Source organism: Saccostrea cucullata, unplaced genomic scaffold (genome assembly GCF_032062105.1).
Source record: "Saccostrea cucullata isolate Sc308-1 unplaced genomic scaffold, CSIRO_AGI_Scuc_v1 ctg110, whole genome shotgun sequence".
NCBI classification, from domain to species: Eukaryota; Metazoa; Mollusca; class Bivalvia; order Ostreida; family Ostreidae; genus Saccostrea; species Saccostrea cuccullata.
Genome location: NW_026939674.1, coordinates 410,365 through 432,444, shown reverse-complemented (window position 1 = coordinate 432,444; position 22,080 = coordinate 410,365). Strand labels below are relative to the sequence as shown.

The following is a 22,080-nucleotide window of genomic DNA, read 5'->3' as shown; positions in this document are numbered from 1 at the left end:
AGTTGATATGCGACATGCGTGTGTCACGTGTTGACATATAATCTCGCTTGCTGACATGAATAAGTTGCAAATCAACTTGATGTCAGATACTGGCGTTAGAACATGTAGGTGAATCTATTCATATTAATATTAGATGCTAAAAGATTTGTTACTCGTACACCCACGTCTGTATAGAGCTTTTGATCGAAACAATTAGTAAAACATACACATCCTTATACATAAAATCCATGCATAACGCAAAAAATATAAAACCTGCAAAAAAAGCAAATATATCGTCTTAAAAGGATATGCTATAATCTAGTTTGATTGTTTGAAAATAATAGTTAAAATTAATTTAAATTTACGTTCATACTACAGGTAAATATTACATGTAGACATAATTATTTAGCTTGTTTAAATACGTTGTCATAATTTAATTTGCATGAAGAAGGCAAAAATATGCCACAAAAAACTAAATATATACATATAAATATATAAAAATCTTTTAATAAGCCAACGTTAAAATTCTCAACAAATCTTTTATTAACTAAGTGCGAAAATCTCTTGAACTCTTCAATGCATTCCATCTGTTTATCAAAAATGACTGGCTATCAAGATAACAGTAAAGTCGGCTAATAACTGCCAGGCGCCTTTTGACCATGGAATGTTATATTTCTAGAACTTAATAGATAAACCACTGCTAATTAGGGGCATTCTTTTAAAAAAAAAATTTTAAAATGTCTCTTTTTTCAAAAATTAATTAAACTAGTATGGTGAAGCCCGGGATCTTCCAAAATGACCTGCTACAAAAAATGCAGTTCTGGTGGTTTGCACTTATAAACCAGAAGTCTCTGTCGAGACTGAAGCTCTACTGGTTTGAACTAATAGCAAAGGAAGAGAAAAATACTTAAGCAGTTGGGAATTGAAACTTTACAACAGCAATAAATAGAATAATGATCCTTGATTAAGTCTCTTTATGTTCTTAGTGTAGTCTACTTGCATGCCACATTATATTAAAATCAGTATGAGACTAAAATTGTATTTGGAGTGGTATTTTGAGAGTATTTAACAGAAATTTCTATTTTTAGTAACAAAGGCAATTATGTTCATCGAAGTCAAAAATTGATATACAGAATTGTGTAACTATCTTAGTGTAATCTACTTGTGTACCAAGTTATACTGAAATCAGTTCAAAACTGTAGGAAAAGTAGCATTTTGAAAGAATTTCACAGAAATTTCTATTTTAGTAACCACTGCAACACCGTTCATCGAAATCAAAAACGAATATACAGAATTGTGTATCTTAGTGTAGTCTACTTGTGTGCCAAGTTATATTGAAATAGGTCTAAAACTGTAGGAAAAGTAGCATTTTGAAAGAATTTACAGAAATTTCTATTTTTATTAACCACGGCAACACCGTTCATCGAAATTAAAAACCAATAAACAGAGTTATGTATCTTAGTGTAATCTACTTGTGTGTCAAGTTATACTGAAATCAGTTGAAAACTGTAGGAAAAGTAGCATTTTGAAAGAATTTCACAGAAATTTCTATTTTTAGTAACCACAAAAACAACATTCATCGAAATCAAAAAGCGATATACAGAATTATATATCTTAGTGTAGTCTACTTGTGTGCCAAGTTATATTGAAATCAGAACAAAACTGTAGGAAAAGTTGCATTCTGGAAGAATTTCACAGAAATTTCTATTTTTAGTAACCACGGCAAGACCGTTCATCGAAATCAAAAACCGATAAATAGAATTATATACCTCAGTGTAGTCTACTTGTGTGCCAAGTTATATTGAAATCATTTTGTTTCACAGAAATTTCTATTTTTATTAACCACAACAACAACGGTCATCGAAATCAAAAACGGATATACAGAATTAAAACTGTAGAAAGCAAAGAGACGTAGCATTTTGAAAGAATTTCACAGAAATTTCTATTTTTAGTAACCACAGCAACAACGTTCATCGAATTCAAAAACCGATAAACAGAATTATGTATCTCAGTGTAGTCTACTTGTGTGCCAAGGTATATTAAAATCAGAACAGAACTGTAGGAGGAGTAGCATTTTGAAAGAATGTCACAGAAATTTCTATTTTTAGTAACCGCGGCAACACCATTCATCGAAATCAAAAACAGATACACAGAATTATGTATCTTAGTGTGGTCTACTTGTGTGCCAAGTTATATTGAAATCAGACCAAAACTGTAAGAGGAGTAGCATTTTGAAAGAATTTCACATAAATTTCTATTTTTAGTAACCACGGAACACCATTCATCGAAATCAAAAACCGATGCAAAGAATTATGTATCTTAATGTAGTCTACTTGTGTGCCAAGTTATACTGAAATCGGATCAAAACTATAGGAGGAGTAGCATTTTGAAAAATTGTTTACAGACGGACGAACGGACGCCGGACGCATTACTTTAGCATAAGCTCTTCTGGTCTCTCACCAGTAGAGCTAAAAAATACGCAGCACCTGAATCGAACTAATAAGAACACCAATGAACAGCCTTTTTCGAAAAAAGGCATTTTTCGATAATTTCTTTTTTCTGGTCTCTGATAAATAAAGCTAAATATCAGCACTCAGTGCTCAAATTGTGGAAGAATAACAAGCTTCTAAAGAGCTTACACGATTTTAAATAATTTTAAAATCAGTATATTTTTTCTTCAATACTGATGACTCTAAAATTTGCAGCCAAACGGTGGCGTCTCAATTTAAGTAATTTAAAATTTAAGTATGGGTGAAAAAAGAAATTCTTGAAAGAAACATTTAACAAACAAATCAATTCTGATGATATATTTATTATCCTAATCATATTCTCTTAGTATAATTTGCCCTACCTAGTTCCTGAAGTGTACAAAGATCAAATATCTGACACTTTTGTCTGTTACTAAATTAAAAGCATACTTAATAATAGGTGGGTATTTACCCTGATATGTGATGATGTTTTTTCATGAGTTGTATATAACCCTCTCCCTGTCGCGGTCTGCGATGGATTGTTAAGATAACCTTGGCAAGTGTATTGTTGATGGATGTTAACGATAACCCTCCATAGGTTACAGTACACAGCCTGCTTTACAAAGATAAACAGAGGGACTTCAAATATCCCTTTTTATTCAATGCACAAGATGTCCATCTCTTGGATGTCAGCATATTTTGTTTTTTAACGGCAGGCTATAGATAAAAAGTGCATTTTCAAAACATGCATACCACCTTTTCTAAATAAATTGTGGATGTGCCTAAATATGTTTATTTAAAAAAAATACATTACATTTTAAAATTCAAGTAATGTCCTAAACATGATAAAATAATGTAAAAATATAAGGCTATTGGTTAAGAGTGAGAACAGATTTAAACAATATTTTGGGATTGAATTCTCTCCGTTAATTTCATATGCATGACTCGCAATAAAATCACGTCTAAATATTAAGTCTTAGTAAGAAAAACGTGAGTCAGCATTCGACTTAAGGATAGATGATACAAACTATTGTCAAAGAAATTGAAAATAACAAATTGAATCATGTTTAAATGAGTAAAATGAACAGATTAGTGTAGTTTTTAATTTTCGTTAAAAAATCCACATTAATGGGATTTGAAGAGAAACAAAAATATATGTATAGATTAATAAGGATGGTTGCAGAAAGGTAGAATTTTGAACTTCATAGACGATTTACAATTTCTGAATATTTTAGGAATTTATTGTTTGCATTTAATATTTGCAAGATAAAAAAGCCTAGAATATATACCAATCTAGGCACCCATTCGTATCATCTGTCATTAATGACTGATTGTATACGTTAACAAGGTCATTGTATCGGTAATATAAATTTTGAAATGATTACTTTAAAGAAGACTGTAAATATTCTTGTTTCATGAAATTGTAGATCAATAACATGCCTCGTTTTCAGAAACTGTACGCACTTAGCGCATGCTCAACGGGAAGACATGAACCTCTTTTGCAAGTGATAAGAGTATATTACTATCTAAGCAAAGGAAGTGGATGATAGAAAAGTTAGGGCCATCACGTTTTCCACGAATCTTTCTTAAGGCTACAATTATTGTCCTTTTTAGAAATTTTATCCAGATATGAAACAGATGTGTCATTCTTTATGCTATCATTTATTTCAAGCTCACTATGATACACCGAGTCGATATGTGAATAGAAGTAACTATTGTTTAATGATAATACGTCGTCGTTATATCTAAATGTCGAGTTGAAGGCAGCAGTAAGCGTTTCCTTCTCATGTTTAAGGTTTTGAACGAATTGTTCTTTATCTGATCAAAAATAGGGTCTACTATATAGAAAAAGAGGTTATCTAAATCTTATTTCAAAATAATAATAGAGAGAATCTGTTTAAAAAAAAATTCCCCAGGGACAACAGGGCGATTGCAATTCAATATAGTATGTAGGCATCCTAAAAAAATAATTTTGAAGTTTTTGTTAAAAAATACGTCCTGTTATTAGCTATTATCTTCTATTCCATATTTGTATATTTAGCTAGAAAAAAAAAGGAAATCTTGTGGTCACTTAAAACAAAACAATAAGAAAAACGTGATGACTTCAATTTTTCTATCATTAACTTATCTTACTTACTGTAAATAGTATATACTGTACCCTTATGACCTGCATATGGGTTTTATATTCCTCAGTTGATTCGATACGCTGAGTATACTTTGCGTACGAACAATTTTGATGAAACAAGACTATCAATATTCTCGTTTAAAGCCATCATTACACAGGTAGTATGGTCGTTACAATGGCAGTGTCAGCAAATACAATCTATCACTAAGTCGAACTTTAATCGACTCTTTCATGCTACATGTAATTGTTAGGCCATTGTTTATACACTGGGTTGTTTACGGATTTTTACATTTCCTCGATCATTATAGGGAGCACGTGGCGGGTGTGACCACTCGACAGGGGATGCTTAACCTTCTCTGGCACCTAATCCCACCTCTGATGATGCTTAACCTTCTCTGGCACCTAATCCCACCTCTGATGATGCTTAACCTTCTCTCACTTTGTATTTTTTCCCACCTCTGATATGCTTACCCTTCTCTGGCACCTAGCTTGATTGCTGTAATCCCATTATGATGCTTAACCTTCTCTCAATTTGTATTTTTTCATTTCTTGATTGCAAAAATTTCATTTCTTCAAAAATCTTTTTTCCTAGGGTAAGGTTGAGATGCATAATGTAGTCAAGATTTTACATTTTTGAACGTATAAAGGAAGCATTTTAAAAACGTGTTTGAAAAATTAACGTTTTTTTCTATTATGAAGTGCATGTTCTAAATCTTTCAATTACATAATTCCGTTAATTCGGTCCAATTTCTATATTGTGTTTCTATCGTAATCAACCGAATTATAGGAACAACAAACGGAAGTAGTTCTAGATAAGCATGGCTTGCAATATTATGGTTAGGAATACAATATGTTTATATTGTGGGATGTGTTTTAAGAGAGAATTCCTATGTAAACATCATTACTAGATGCAAATATTACCACTCTCTAACAGAATGAGAACACAGTCATTCAAATCTGTTCAGACATTCAACCAGTTACGCAAGTGCATGGTGTTTTATATAGAATAAGTGTCTCTATGTTGTCTAGGATTTGTTAATTTCATCCACTGAATATTGTCTCTGCGTATTCTTACTCCGGAAAATCCATTGCAATAAACATAATTCTTCAGATTAATAAATCAAGTTAATTAAATAACGTTTTATTGCAGCATAGTGAACCTCGATGAAACCATATCATATAAAACCACTAAGATAAAATGAAGAAATAAATGAATGAACAATTAAGTAAAAATTAATCAATCACATTCAAATGAATATAAAGAAAAACCTGAGAACAATAACTTAAAGACAAAAACAATTCATACCCCCTCATTTGCATATATTTTTCCACTCGGGGGGTATGTGAAACCTATTATATGTGACGAATCGCCTCTCACCTGTGAAAGTAAACAATGTAAAAACAAAACTGTCTTCTGCTTCGATGAACTTGATCACGCTACGACGTCTGTGGCAACGCACTAAAAAATTAACTAAAAAATTTTTCACATTTTTTCAAAGTGCGTTAAATTTTGGATAAAAATTTTTTCAAAGTGCGTTAAGAAACATAAACATTTTTTACCATGAGGAATTTAACGCACTTTGAAAAAAAGATATGTATGAAAATAAAAATTCTAGACTTAGATTTTAGTAATAGAGGAAATCAAATTGTAATAATCATATCTTTCGAAAAACTTTTTAAAATTTACATGAACTCATTTAACCTCATTGAGAACAAGAAGAAAACGAGTAGAAGGTTTCTCATCCCAACTCTTTTTTTCAAACATTGTACATAGCCGTCATTAGCAAATTGAAAGTTGACCCCACAGGTAAGCCCAATTTTTAATGCATACATGTACATATTATGTATATCTTTGCAAAATATTTATATGCCTACATGTAACCCCCCTTTCCGGTACTGATGCCTATGCTACACCCAAAGATATGTGTTTAAATAACTGGAATGACGTTGAAAACTTTCAATAAATTTAAGTTTACATAAAATGCATGCAAACTTGAAAAAAAATAAGTACAGTAAAGCATTTAAGCGAGAAAGAATTTTCAAAGTATGGAAAAATCAAAATCGCTCACTTTCACATCCTGAAGTGACATCTTCACAGACGAATTATCAAACAGGTTCAATTATTTATCATATCTAAGATTTGCAGGAATATTGACAAATCCATACACAGTTTTTCAAAGTGCGTTAATATGGTCCATATTAACGCACTTTGAAAAGAAATTTTATTTTTTCAAAGTGCGTTGACTTGGTCCCAAAATTTAACGCACTTTGAAAAAATTTTTCAAAGTGCGTAATTTTTCAAAGTGCGTTGTAACAGACGTCTTTAACCTATCTCAGATCTCAAAAGCTTAAGAAACAAAGCACGAGTTAATGTTCGCTGAATATATATCTTTTATCAGTCAAAATCGTTTTTTTTTGCTACAAAGTTCTGATGGAATGGGGTGACAGTTTGAGAGTCGTTACGGTTATATTGAATTAATATAAAGTTTATAAATGACGCGACGGACAGCACGTGCGAGATGTAATTACACCATTAAGAAAAATAATCGATGTATCTTGATTACCGATGTTATTTAGAAACCTATTTATTCCGTACACAAGATGTCGACCCCTTGACCACTTTAGTTTTTGATCAACCAATGGATAGTGTTTATTTACTTTTTATTAGCTCTGCACCTGCTAAAAGAACTTGTGGGGACCCATTTCTTCGTAAACAGTGGAGAACTTCAACAATTAGGTATGTCTGATTTTTTTCATGTCTAACAATGCTTAAAAAATTCATTTTTAATCCGGAAGCCATCAATCAAAAAATGATACGCATGTAAACAGATCTAATTTTTCTGAAATTACTTTTCAAAACTGTTTTTAGGATATTGTATTGTTTTTTTCTTTGAGATTTATGTATCTGCTACTCTGTGATATGGAAATTAGCGCAAAAATTATCATTTCTCTCTGAGGTACAATTGCTCCTTTGAAATTAACTCGAGGAAAAGTTCCGCCTCGTGTTATCACTGCAGCACTGTTCTGAATGGATTTCGGTAAAAAGGTGATGTTTGTTTTCATCAACCAAAATCCAGCCTAGTGTTGAAAACTCCCATTAATGAAACAAACTTTTTATACAACTTTTTTCCTCTTAAAATAAGCCCCCTGGAATTTTGTGAGAAATTTAAACATAAAAACACACTTCAATCACAGTTCAATCACTCCTATTTTGCTTTTTCTCACTTTATTTTTGTTTGTACAGGTGCTTAACTAATTTTTGTCAAGTCGAAGAAATCAATTAGATGTTAATTTTGCAGTACCAAGCATTTTTTTCCGATCGATTTTAAGTGCAAAATAAAACATAAATCATGGACATGCACGCGATTTTCTAAGAAATCTTCAGAAGGACTTTATTTTTCCTGTTCATACCTCTTTTTTCATATTTCCATTCAAATATATAAATTGATTACATTGAAGTGTTGAGAACAGGATGCTAATACAATGTTTTGAATCATTAAATATTAAAATGAGAAATTCTTCAGCTTGTGGAGAGATGTTCGAAAAACCTTTATCCAGTGTTGTAAAAAGAATCTTTTCAGAATGCTTAACAAGAAAATGAGTACCAGATACATGGTATACTCATACTGACCCAGTCAAGGTTCCTGAAATAGCAGCGATTTGATTAAAATTGTTCTATATGTGCGTACTATACGGCCTTATTGTAAACAAAAACATCATCCTTCAATGCTTACTGTTTGATGTTAATGCTAAGGAAGTGTCGGGTTAACCTGTAGATAAGTAGCTGTCTGAATGAACTAAAATACGTTTCGATCTTATATAGTCAAATCCAAACACCAAGTGAGATGAGCTTCTTTTTGATTTCAGGAGTTTCAGGGTACATTACCACCATTGATAATCCTGGAAGTCCTCACGATGTACGGATTGCTACTGGAGAGTATCCAGCATTACATCATAGAGAAGTATGGAACAGATCAGTGGAATCAAATTTTGGAGTATGTACAACAGAAGAATATTGTCTTCACCACTCACAAGATTTACACAGACGGTCTCATTAAAAAGATCGCCAAAGGATGTTGTCATGTGTTTAACGAGCAAAAGAGTGAGGAAGATTACTTGCTCTTTTTCGGCAAGTGTTTTGTGAAATTCTTTAATCACTGTGGATATGACAAAATTGTTCGTCTGCAAGGACGTCATTTCCGAGATTTTCTTTACGGAATTGACAACCTTCACGAAATGATGCGGTACAGTTACCCACGGATGCAAAGTCCCTCATTCCTTGTTCAATCCGAGGACAGGTACGGATGTGTACTTAGCTATCGTTCCAAACGGACCGGATATAAAAATTATGTGGCAGGCCAGTTGACACAGTGTGCCAAAATGTTTTATGACATTGATATAGAATTAGAAATACTGCTAGAGGAGATATTGGATATCGGATGCAATGTTACATTTCGGATTAATTTCGACAACTCTGCTTATTTTGCTCCCTTGCAAGCATCAGTCCAAAGCAACTTTTATGACGACATCGAATTTATATCAAACGAATTGTTCTTCAAGGTAGAAATTTATTAAGTACTATGGATTCGTAATTATCAATGAACGATTTCTCATTAGAAACTAGACAAAAATTGATATTGCTTCAAGCAGAGCAATAATCCCACACAATGTACATTTATACTCTTATATTGATTTAACAATGCAAATTTCTACTTCAACATTGCCTCTTGAACTTCCTCTTTGTGTTATTGCTTGAGCTGTGACCTATCAGTTATAGAAAGTGTCGCTCTAATAGCAATCGAGACCTTCACAAAGACATTCCAAAATAATGACTTATTTATCTCATCCATTATCATTATACATTATTTTGTATTTAGTGACTTTAATCATTGTCTAATGAAAGTCTTTAATCATTGCAATTTTCTTAACTGCTGTTTCACTTGGTCCTCTTGTATTACCTTCAATTTTCTTTAAAAAATTAACTGCTTGTTTTCTATAATTGTTTCATTGTTTGTTTTTATAGGTTTTTCCGTTTAGCATTGTCTTTAATGAAGACATGATTGTGACCAAAACAGGAGATAGAATGTCCAAATGGTTAGACACCAACGATCTGATCGGTTCTTACATTAATGTCCGCTTCAAACTAAGAAGACCAATATTAGAATTCACCTGGGACAGTGTAAGTAATAGACACCATATCTTAATGCAGCCTTTTCCATTAGAATTGTTGTCTATTCTATTGATTCTTTCATCATTCACTTTGCATTAAGCTTCGTACTTAGGAACTTCAGCAGCCTGAATAAAATGACTTCGGGATTGGGAATATTAAGAGATGAAATCTGCTTGCATTCGATACCAAATCTCCCTCAAAGCAAATATTATATAGTTAAAGTATATCATTGAGGGAGTCAGCAAAATTCCAGTTCCCCAAGAGCAAGTCTATTTCCCGAGGCGCTTGCGTTGCTCGAGGGGAACTGGCATCCCTCAATGATATACTTTAACTGTTTTATTATACCGATACAAAAATTAGACATTTTCAAAGTCAGTAACTGCAATTCTTATTCAAACAGTGCAATTATAAACTTAAGGAAATGGAAATAAAGGAAATATTAATTACTTAGAATGTAAATAAAATAAATAAATTCAATAAAACGTCTTTGCGTTTGAATCAATTAGATACAAAATACATTGTACTTGTATCTACAAGAAACTTCTTTTGTTTTATAAATAATTTCAACTGTTACAAAGTTATGTGATCTGTGGAAGCTCTCAGTGCACATTAGTTTACAAGGATGACGTCACAATAACAAGTTACATTTTCCCGTATAAATTAGGCCCTGCCTCCTTATACAGCTGCATTATGAATATTCATGATTTTTTGAAACACATCGGTACTTTTCATATGATTAAAAGAAATTGCTAGGTGTTCCGAATAGGTGTGTATCAGTTCATCAAACTGACACACCTTTCTGCAGGGAATCAGACTTTTGGGGTGATTTTCAGGAAATCAGCAATACATATTGATTTACTCTTATATAGTGAAAAATCAGTAGAGGTATAATAAAAGCGACTGAAATAGTGTTCCATTAACTTATTTTATATCTTACGACACGTACTATAAATATTTTTTTTTTCAAATTGAAAAAAAATTACAAAGCTGTGACTCAGATCACACAAGAAGAAATATATATGAGATAACGTATGTTTGAGCTTGTAGATTTTAATTTCAAAGATAACACAGTCGTATTTTATCGTTATCATACTACAAGAAATTTTAAGAATTTTTTCGGTCGCGTTCGTAAAGTATATTATATCTCTAGTGACATATAAAACAATTTGACGTTAAAGACTGAACGGCACCAAAAATACAAGGACTGGGTTAAAAAAAATCCATCTAGTGTCATACAGAGATTATTCTTATATTTTCCATCGTTCTTATTTCATACATTTTTTCATCAGTCTTCATGTAGCTTTTCCAACTTGCAAATCTAGAACATACTAGTATTTAATCATTTTGTGTAGCTTTTTGACATCTCAAGATCTTATTTCAGATTTTAACTCATCAATCCGTTGTGTTTGAACTCCAATGTGCCAATCTCACCCCTCGAAGACATTCCATAACTACTGACATGACGTCACCATATGAGAAAAAGCTCTATAATAAACACAAGCTCATTTTCCGTGGACAGATGAAGTACATCCCTTGCTGGGACGCCATTGCCTTTCTATGTAATCCATTGTAAGCCCCTATATACACCTGTTGCATCTTAGAGCTTGAATAGAGATTCACATGTACTACTATATCTACACTTGAATCTCCAAACTGAAACGTGATTATTCGTTCATAATCTGTTATTCTCAAACTATATTAAAAAGGTTCCGAGAACAAGAAATGGTAGTCAATCTTAAAACATGAATTGAATTTTTTTTATTTAAAAAAATGTTTACAATTTACTTTTAGCTCATTTAAACCATTAAAAACATTTTTGTTCGAGCGCTAGTATATGAACCTCGGCATCCTAAAGCTCAATATCCTTTCGGTTTCATCAGGAAGAGCTAAATTAAATAATTTTCATTAAATTCATTATTTAAGTAGTTTATTCCTGATTTCAATACTAAATTGTTCATTGTGCGACGAAAATCAACCACGGTTGCATGCTAAGTGAAAAAATATGCAGGTATAATGTTCCAAGACAACTTCTATAACTTTTAAAAAAAAAAACATTAATTTACTATTAATATTATCTAAACGGATCCTCGAGCTATTTCTCAACTGCCTGACAACTATTTCCGATACCTAATCAATATGAAGCGTCCAGCATATGCTCATAAGCACGTACTGGTCATTGTTTTCAATTTTCGCTTGTTGACGGGAAGGTCGACTGGCTAGAGAGGAAACTTTTTTACTTTGAAAAGTACTTAAAGTAAACTTTAATGTACAGGATCTTTTATCAAGAGTCATTAGGTAAAATTCTCTATAGACTCTTGTCATGTCTACAGATAATGGACACGTTCACCCCACGAGGATGATGACTTTTCTATTTCGAAAATAATGATATTCCATACCTCATCTAATTGCCATGAATTCGAAATTAAACGATTTCTTGGTTTCTGGTTTCAGTTTATGACACACTTATCAAGACTCAAAGACTATTTTACATGTCATATGCCTTGAGTAAACGTTTCATTTGTCTAAATCCTCATTCCTCTTTCCCTGCAATTGTATTTTTTACAGAGTTGGCTCCCTTGAGGATATGACTCGGGTCGGTCTGTTCATCAATGACCTTAACCTCTTTGACTGCAGTAGAGATATCGTTCTCAATGGCTGGCAGTATGCATCGCAGTTGGAATTCTCTCTTGAACAGGTCAGGATGGCACTTAACAATAAGTGGCATCATCGATAACAATTGAATGTTTGGCAATGGATTTCTTTAATTCGCAGGAAATGATTGAAAGATAGCATAAATTAAACGAAAATTGATAGAATAAATTCTAACAGGAAAAATGACATATCTGAGTTCGCTTCCTTTTGTGTTTTCTCTGTCCTGTGTTTATTTTCTGTGTTATTTAAAGGGGCATTGACACAGTTTCAACTGAATTTTTTAAAATGATTTTTACAATTCCTAGGTATGGCATCATCTACTGATCAGCCAAAATTTGAACATCATTTGTTTATTAACAAACGAGATAAACAACTTAAAGTTTATGTAAACATAAACAAGGCACGAGCCTTGTTTATGTTTACATACAGAAAGTATTATATTTATAACAAAATGAAATTCAGCAAATCACTAGAAACTGAATAAATGAATTTAGAATTAACGTTTTATTGAAATTACCAGCTTTGTACGAACATATATTAGTATATTAACATTATGTAAACAAAACATGACACGGACTATGTTTACTATAACAAAGGTTTGGAGCTCTAAATCTGTATTGCTATTACAACCAAAGTTCTTTTTGATGATCATTAGAATAGTTAATAATTTGATAGAAAATGAAAAATGAATTTGAAAATTTTTAGCTTAAACTGTGTCCATATTATGTTAGGTTTATTATTCTCTCTTAACCAAATTAACTAAGTTTTTTTTTTTTTTTTTTTTTTTTTTTTTTTTATACACATGTATATCATTTTGCTTAAATGCCAGTCAATTTGGCCCATTGCTTTACTAATCCTTTTAAGAATGTCTTATAAACAATGCACTGAACAACAATGGCTATTTCCAAAGTCTTCTGCCTAGAACAGTTTCATTGACTTTCTTGCGTTATATTCTATATATACATTTTAGCAACAAGAAAATAGCAAGCTGATTGCAGAAAACATGAAAAAACAAGATGAATGGCGACTGAAGAGCGAGACACTACTGTACTCCATGATTCCAAGAACAATTGCCGAACGCTTAAAGCGCGGAGACGACCCGATCAAAACATGCGAGGTATAGCAATTTAACACATTGCTTGTGAAATCATAGGTTACATTAAGCTAATTGAATCCAATTTTCTTTCCAATTATCATTGTTTTTACAGAGACTAAAAAAGGTACTTGTTAAAGCAAGATAAATACTTCAGAGGCAAACTTTATCTTTTGTTTCCGTCTTTTATCTATAAACAAAATTTCTGTGTTACATTCTTCAAAACATTAGACAGTTTTTTAAAGACATTTCTATTATCTACCCGCAAAACATGAACAAACATAACCTCATATAATTCATTTTACAGGCAGATTTAATATATGAAACTGTGACTTATACAAGAAATGCAATGTATAAACATTCTCAAAGAAATTAGAATGCTGACGTGAATAAGAAATGAATCTATTTCCTAACATTCATTTTTTTTTAAATAATCACGAAAAAGTCTCAGAAAGTCAAAAAATCCTGGCTGCATGCTTTCATTTTCGACAAAAAGACTTGCAAATGACTATGTACATGTTAATCATGATTTGCTTAATATCAGTGAAATCTTTTAGATGTTCGAGCAAGTGACGATTTTGTTCAGTTACATCGTAGATTTCACAGATATCTGCGCAGAAGCGTCAGCAATGCAGATCGTCAAATGTATTAACGCAGTGTTCACTTGCTTTGATGCTGTTGTTGATAAGTATGATGTTTTCAAGGTATGAAAGCAGAATCAAACCAAACGCGAAAGTAAATAGAAATTAAAACATTAAATAAATATCTTTGAATTAAAAAATTTAAAAAAGATTTTTTTTCCTATCTTAAACCTAAAAGTAATTGAAAAATTAATTATGTAAATCAAAACAGACTAATCCATTCTAATGACTACGTAAAAGAATTAAATTCTTAACTTTATGCAACATTAATTTACTGAAACTCTAATCATCACACTATTTAAAGTTTTTGAAGGTGAGGTTTGGTTTTACTTGGTATGTTTTGTGAATACCTAGGTGGAGACATTGGGAGACGCCGTGTATATGGTGGCCGGGGGTGTCCCAGACAGAAATGAAAACCACGCGGTCAATGTAGCAGGGCTGGCTATAGAACTAGTGGAAAAAGCAGCCAGTTTGACCGACCCCGTCACGGGAGAAAATCTCCAGCTTAGGGCTGGTAAATAATTCTAAAACGTCTTTAACATTTTTCATTTAAGTCACTTGAGCAAGTGTTTACTTTGATATAGACATAAGTATATTAATTATTTAGTTTATGATGAATGTGTAAAAGGTCTATTAAATTAAAGTTTCAACCAGCTTCTTCAAGATTACTTTGATAACAAAAACAAAAACAATCTTTTCATTGTCACACATCAAAATATTTATTTGACACATTTATTTCTGTTAAACATGAAATAGTGTAATGAATAGATAAGAGCAATAGTATTCCTAGACAACACCGTATCATACTCATTTGTCCGTGTTCATGAACAGTGTTACTTTCTTAAATTAGGCATGCACACAGGAAGTGTGGTTGGGGGAATTGTGGGAAAGAGGATGCCCCAGTACTGTCTGTTTGGTGACACTGTAAATACAGCATCACGAATGCAATCATACAGTGAGGTAAGCGATATTTTCAATTTTGCTTTATACTGCAATAAACAGAAGATTAGAAATTATCATGCAATTAATAAATAAATATTTTGTATCCTGTATTTACTGTTCATTAATTCTTCTTTCTGCACAGCCAGGGAGGATTCACTTAAGTGAACCGTGTCATGAGTGTTTGAGGGGAAAAGGATTTACCACAGTCTATCGCGGAACGCTGAATGTCAAGGTACTTAATTTTATTGGGAAAACATGATGAAATTAGAAAAAACTCTTTCTTGTAGATAATTTGGGTAGGTGTTCTAAACTTTGAACACTTTTTTATTCAATTCTTTTCCAGCAAAGTCTTTAAAGTTTTAGTTAATAGTACTGGATGTAGTTGTGGAAGAAAGAAAGGGTGGATTGGCTTCAAGTGCTGCAAGTTCTTCGAGTTCCACCTTTATTGCCAGAGATGGCTTTATCTTCATTTCCACTTTTTTCAATGAATAACTGTATCTCCTCTTCCAGTGATACCAAATGATCCCCTTAATGAGTCCGTCAGCAGAGATGGGAATAGTACCCCCATCTACATACAACCCATTCAGTGTACTGTATCCACAGTCTCTATACCACCATCCTGACTTGTCTTTTCTCGCACAGGAAGAGTACCACAGATCGTAGTCCTTATCATATGTACTAAACCTCATGTTCTGGTGGTAGCTTAAAAACGAATCTCCAGAGGTGCCAGAATAATTCGACACAAGTAATCTATACCCGTCTGCCTCGTTAGTAACGGCAAAATATTCATATCTGGCATATGCCTCATCTCCTTCCCAATCCCAAAGGTCAATTCGCAGGGTATAGTTGTTGGCCCGTGTGATCAAATGAATATATTCGTTTCCTAACCAATATTCCGTATTTGGATTTCCAAATCCAAAAGCATAAGTGTTCCAGTTTTGTGTGAAATTGACACTTCCGTCCATTCTCCTTTGAATAACCGTCCATCCACCTCTTTCAGTGTCCATGTCACACCAGACATTCATTATTTTTCCGTTTGAGAAACGTATTGGATATACCCCAGAAACATGGAATCCATTCATCTTCAATTCATTACAATCTGTAAAACGAATTTTACAATTCTGTTATACACAACACTCTCTTTCATAAAAGGCCAATAGAATTTATTAGACACTTCACATTTTTTGAAAATTGATTTCTATTAGCATAATCTGCACATGTACCTCGGACTAAGGGTATATTTGGGAAACTTGGTGCCATCTTTTTATACTTCTCAACCTCTATTGTATCTATCTGTCTCCGGATCTGTTGATCAACCTTATTGTTCAGGACATCAAGTTTCCTTTGGAAAAGAAATAAACCCATACGAAACGTAATACCCTTTTTCTCTAAAGGAAAACATCGTCAATGAAACAAAAACATACATTGAATACCTAAATTAAGCCAAAGACATTAAGGTTTGATCAATATTTTAGCTAAATACCGTGGTTATTATTGTAAAAATCAGTTTTTCTTTGTGTAAATTCGTGTTCTCATGTACACAAAAGCTTACTTTTGTACTAATTTGACATACACAAGATGTAGATGTATTCCAGGACTATTTCTTCTTCCGCTTATTTTAACAGATATCTCAATTTCGTTACCTAGTGAACGAATAGGTTTTTTTCTTTTAAGGCAACTATAACTTAAACTTACATAATAACATCATTGATGAGATTCTCCTGGTTGGTTTTAGACGTTTCAAAGTCTCCGTTCAACCTCTCTAGTAGGTTACACTGATGTTCGTTCTGAAGTGAAGGAGACAGTGATCTGTGCTGTTCTGAGGAACATACACTGGGTGCCCCCGAGGCAGTTTGGCGGGAAGCCGCGGGTACCGATTCCTGACTAAGCGACACGTACAGCATTCCCAACAGCTGTATCACAATGCACATGCAGTGCATCTGTAAAGTGAAGAAAAGAAATGTTCAAAAGAAATATCCACAAATTGTAAATAAATAATTTATCTGTCAGGTAACACTCTATGAAAACTCTTCACAAGTATTTTGTTTAATAGATTACAAAACAAAGTTTGTTGAACAAAAGTGCTTACAAATATCATCAATTAGTGCTTTAACTAGTTTTGTTTTCAAAATCGAAATACGGTTATTTGAAAGAGTTTGCTTACTAGTTAATGTATTTCACCCTCTCTTAAAGTTTAAGAAGATAAAAACGTATTTGAAATTTAAAATAAAAGACTTGTAAAAGACTAACCTTTTAATTTTTGTTAATCCACTCTCACCAAAAAGACAAAGACCTCATTCTTTGAATTTGCTTTAATGAAGTGGAAAAACCATGTGGTATTATATACACCCTAAACTCCATCATTTATCTCAAAAACTTGAAACAATTCGCCTAAGTCAACACACAACAGATTTTATTGAACCTTGTCTAACCTTAATAGTTTTTTCCTCTTGAGAGAAATTCAGACAGAAAGTACAAAAAATTATAATAACAGACAGGAAAAATTATAAGCACATGTTTATACGTCATGCTCTCCGAAAGAAATATTTTACAATGAATCATTCGCTGTTGCTTGCTTCAAGAAAATGCAGGTTTTGATATTAAAGCATTTATTAACAGAAGATCTTCTAATCACCAACATGGAAAAGAGTATGACATTTGATATCTATAGTATTACTTAATCTTGAATAAAAGGATATGAGCCATGTTTTGGCAAAGGAAGAAGGAACATGTAAATAACTGTCAGAAAGTGATGGAGTGATTTGTCCGTAAATAATTACAGCAAGTGTGTTTCCGATGGGCATATAAATTTTTTACATCGGATATGCTGTAGAATAGAGCGGATATAATAAATATAATTCCAATTCTTTTAAAATATGTTACATGAAGGGAATGCTCCCAATAGAGCTTTTGAAATTTATAATCTATTTTCTAATATAATGATATATATCTATTTCCCTAAATCTTTTAAAAATTCATCATTACCATGTTACATGAAGGGAATGCTCCCAGTAGAGCTTTTGAAATTTATAATCTATTTTCTATTCATTCTCTACAATAGTGACCAATTCTATATCTATTTCCCTATCCATCTCAATCGATACCGAAATTCATCATTACCATGTCCAAAAGAAAACATCCAAATCATAGAGCAAGATTCAATTTATTCTCTTCTCGAATCTTCTTGAGTGTTCTCAATACACTACGCCTGCTACTTGCAAAATTAATTTAAAGGTGATACTATTCCGGATATAAAGCAATCAGTTTGAATATATGTAATTTATCTTGCAGGGCAAAGGTGAGATGAATACATACTGGCTTGCAGGGAGAGAAGGAGAGACACGAACAAAAGTTATATGTGAATTACTCAAAGCTGAGAAATCTAAAAAGATGAAAACACAGTATCGGTTAGTATAATCCTGCCTTTGTTTTATGATTTTCTACATCAAGGGCATTGGAGAACTAGTAAATATTACTTTTAGAGGTCGAACGCATGTAATTTACAGCATTTTCGGTTTCTGTTCATGATTACTGAATTGTTGTTGGATTATTTTTTTCACTATCACTACTTTACTAATACAGTTGATATAAGCAAATGATATAATATATTTGTCCTTGCTATAAGAAAGAAAATCATCGATCAACATAAATGGTGAAACTTTGAAACATATTCTAAGGCCAAAAAAGTTTTTTTTTCCACGGAACTGAATAATAAAAATGGATTTAAAACTTTTAGATTTCTGAGTTTCAAGATACCTCGATTCAAATTTTGTAAAAGAAAGGTGAGAGATGTGAATCGCTTTTATTGGGCATGTGCATTGCTTACGTACCCCAAGGTTTTCTAAATATCTAATTATGAATAATAGCAAAACAAAATATTGTTTGTTAGCTTACAATGAGAATAATGCAAAACAATTCAAGGTACGTTCTACAATTTTAAAATAAACTTCAAACTGCAAAAAAATGTTCAGAATGTAAGTAATATGAGTGACAAGATTTATTTTGTGTACATAATTGCAATACACAGGTACAACGATGTAAAACCCTATTCATTCTTCCATGCAAAGTTAAGGTGAGACGATACACTTAGATCATATAGAGTAACCCATTAGCAAAATATCCAAGGGTATTAGAAAAAAAAATCTGAAAAATGAATTCCTTATCGATAGAAATCTAATTTGGTGATGGTGGAACATTTCTTTCTTTTTTTTTAACATTTTAAAAATTAAGAATATTTTGTATCAAGCGTGCTTGGTAAGTTTTCAAAAACACAATTCAGTGCATGTCTTTTGAATCATCGGAAGCTGTTATACTTAACAATATGCAAAACTTGTATGTTTTCGAAATATGTGTTTGGCAAATTATAACACTCTTAAAAAGTTCCTAAATGCAAGGTAACGCAATAAATAACTCAGTATGTCGAATGATACTCCACTTAAAAACACACATGGCACATTTGGTGCAATCGTCACATTAATCTAAGAAAACGCCTTTAGTATTAATGAGGAATGTGGAATGCAACCTCGGTTATAAGAAGTGCATGAAAAACCCGGATGATGAAGATTGAAATGAAGTGAATGCAACTTAAAACTCTTATTCTACGCATCTTGCATTTAGGATAAAGCATGTCTGACGGACTAGTGCTAATGTGAATTTTATGGCATCGTTTAGCTTTCAATACACATTTGCATCCATCTGCTCCATTTAAGTATTGCCATGGGAGACACATATAAACATTTTTTTGAATCTAAGATGACATGAAATGCTCTCTATATACAATGTATGTATAGAATTATAATTCTAATCCGCATGTGAATTGCAAAATAACAGCATGGAGGAATTTGGTTGATTGGTCACAGTTATTACTTTGAATGATTTATTTGGTTTCAGATATATTATTGTTAAAATATTCGTTCACTATGCTCGTCTCGATGGTACTGAATATATGAATATAAAAATACAACAACAAAAAATTCACTGCTTTCCACTGTACCGCTTTGCAATACTTTTATATCATGGTCAGCGCTTATTCATGTATTTGATATTCAACATGAAAATCATAGTCAGCTTGTTTCTTTAAAATTTTCTATATATTAGGAAAAGAAATGTTGGAATATCTAACAGTTTAAACAAAAAAAACTATCTTTTATCAAAGCAAATTTATCTAATGTACGAATCTTCTTTTTCAAATCTTTCACATCTGAAGTATTACACAACAACAAATTCAGTTGATAAAATACTATCAAAACTTGTGAATTGCACTTAAGAAATTATTATGCATATGTATTAGAATTTACCTGCATATATGATCATTAAATTATGTTCTATTATTCTAACATCACTTTGCAGTTCGTTCGACAATGGCTTTGATCTACATGGTATGCACAATATCACTAGCTCTGCTAACTTTTCACTGCTACAGGCAAGTGCCAGCAAAGAGGATTCTGAGACCAAGGGTAAGGAAAAATCTTATTGCTCACTTCTCAACCAAATACATGTATGCTCATATATGCCTAAAATTTCAATGATTGTTAATGTATTTTTCAATTTATTCACATTATTTCAAGTTACTTGTCAAGTTGATTAAGAAAATTTCATTTAATAAGATCTTATGATTTTCATATGAATTAGGTTCTTATGAAAATCATGTGATCTTGAAATGGAATGTCATTTTCAGTTTTTTGTGAAATCACATCTCTTTTTCATCTGAATATATATTAGATGACTTTATATGTTTTATTTGGCAAATCCAATAGCCTTCCATATGATACAGTACTGATCCCATGAAATTAGGAAATGATGATAAACAAAAAATATTGAAGAAAATAATTTTTCGTTAAAATTTATTCTTTTATGAAAAAAATAATATTGTGATATTCCTTGGTTTCTGACAATATTTGAAGCCCATTTTAAATATGAAAATATTTTTTAATTTGATATATATATTATTTATCGAAAATTTGTTATAAACCTAACATTTTAAATATCATTCTAACAATTTCATTTTAATGAATTCGTTATAATGAATTTGCAATCTGTTATTTTAACAAATATATAAGTATTTTTTAATTAAATCTCTTATAACGAATTCAAAAAAATATGTTAATACAAATTAAAACCAAAAAATGAAAATAATTTGAGCTAGAAATTAATGAATGCATATTTCCAATCATTTTCAAAAATAGTGTTAAAGTGTGAAAAAAAATGACTTATTTTTCCCTCTTTCATGTGTGTATAATATTTCATAGGCAAATAACTTCAATCTTTCTGAGGTCTGTGCAAGTTGTAGAGATTTAACATAGAGTATATTTTAATGTTAGATGAAATATTAAGGAAAATTTTGATATAATTGAGATATAATTTTTCACCTTCATGTTTGTTGCGTTATAGGCTTATCGCTCATAATGTTCACCCATCTCCTTTTTACAAGGATATATACACAAGCTTTTTTTAAAAATAAATTACGAAATTGCTGAAAAATAAGTTATAAGAAAAATGATTTTTCCATTTTTTTCCCCCATTTTCTGATTAAAGGGCAAAAAAATGCATGAGTTTGAAAATAACTTGTATACGTATGCACTAAACTAGAAAATAATGAACGCATAGTTGCATCATGTTAGCATTTTCATTTCTACTTTTTAAGAATGTGATATTCAGAGAATAGCAATGCTTGATAATGGCACTGTGATTTTTGTATATTATCCTTCTGTTACAGAATCCAAGCCCAAAAGTGTGCCCAAGAAAAAAGCTTCCTGTCCACTAGACATTGTTGCCGAAAGTGCCTCAGATGATCAAACAGGCCCAAAACCAGTTTTTGTGTAAAAAAAAAACCATTCAAACCCAAATCTGAAACATATCAAAATACAGACAATGGCCTTCTAGCTTGATTTGATTCATGAAAGGCATGTGATTTGATTATATTGTTTTGATTTTACATTAATAGCAAATAAATTGTTTTTCATTTTCTTAGTTATACATTGCATGAAACAAAAGGGATTCTTAAAAGAAAC

The 22,080-nt window shown here is 31.9% G+C and overlaps 2 protein-coding genes across 2 annotated transcripts; one reads left to right on the top strand and one right to left on the bottom strand.

Moving 5' to 3' along the window:
- The first annotated feature begins 6,948 nt into the window (after window positions 1–6,948).
- Window positions 6,949–22,032, top strand: LOC134253596 (soluble guanylate cyclase 88E-like). Its single transcript, XM_062736147.1, has 14 exons — window positions 6,949–7,309; window positions 8,440–9,132; window positions 9,596–9,751; window positions 11,124–11,311; window positions 12,308–12,437; window positions 13,365–13,511; window positions 14,045–14,191; window positions 14,483–14,642; window positions 14,979–15,088; window positions 15,213–15,302; window positions 18,362–18,477; window positions 19,098–19,142; window positions 20,420–20,526; window positions 21,786–22,032. The coding sequence occupies exons 2-14, from the start codon at window positions 8,488–8,490 to the stop codon at window positions 21,890–21,892; spliced, it is 2,148 nt and encodes a 715-aa protein (XP_062592131.1). The 5' UTR covers window positions 6,949–7,309; window positions 8,440–8,487; the 3' UTR covers window positions 21,893–22,032.
- Window positions 14,823–17,622, bottom strand: LOC134253594 (microfibril-associated glycoprotein 4-like). Its single transcript, XM_062736144.1, has 4 exons — window positions 17,321–17,622; window positions 16,766–17,010; window positions 16,294–16,412; window positions 14,823–16,169 (listed from the first exon to the last, which is right to left on the bottom strand). Exons 2-4 carry the CDS (start codon window positions 17,008–17,010, stop codon window positions 15,430–15,432), a joined length of 1,104 nt encoding a protein of 367 aa, XP_062592128.1. The 5' UTR covers window positions 17,321–17,622; the 3' UTR covers window positions 14,823–15,429.
- Window positions 22,033–22,080: the final 48 nt, after the last annotated feature.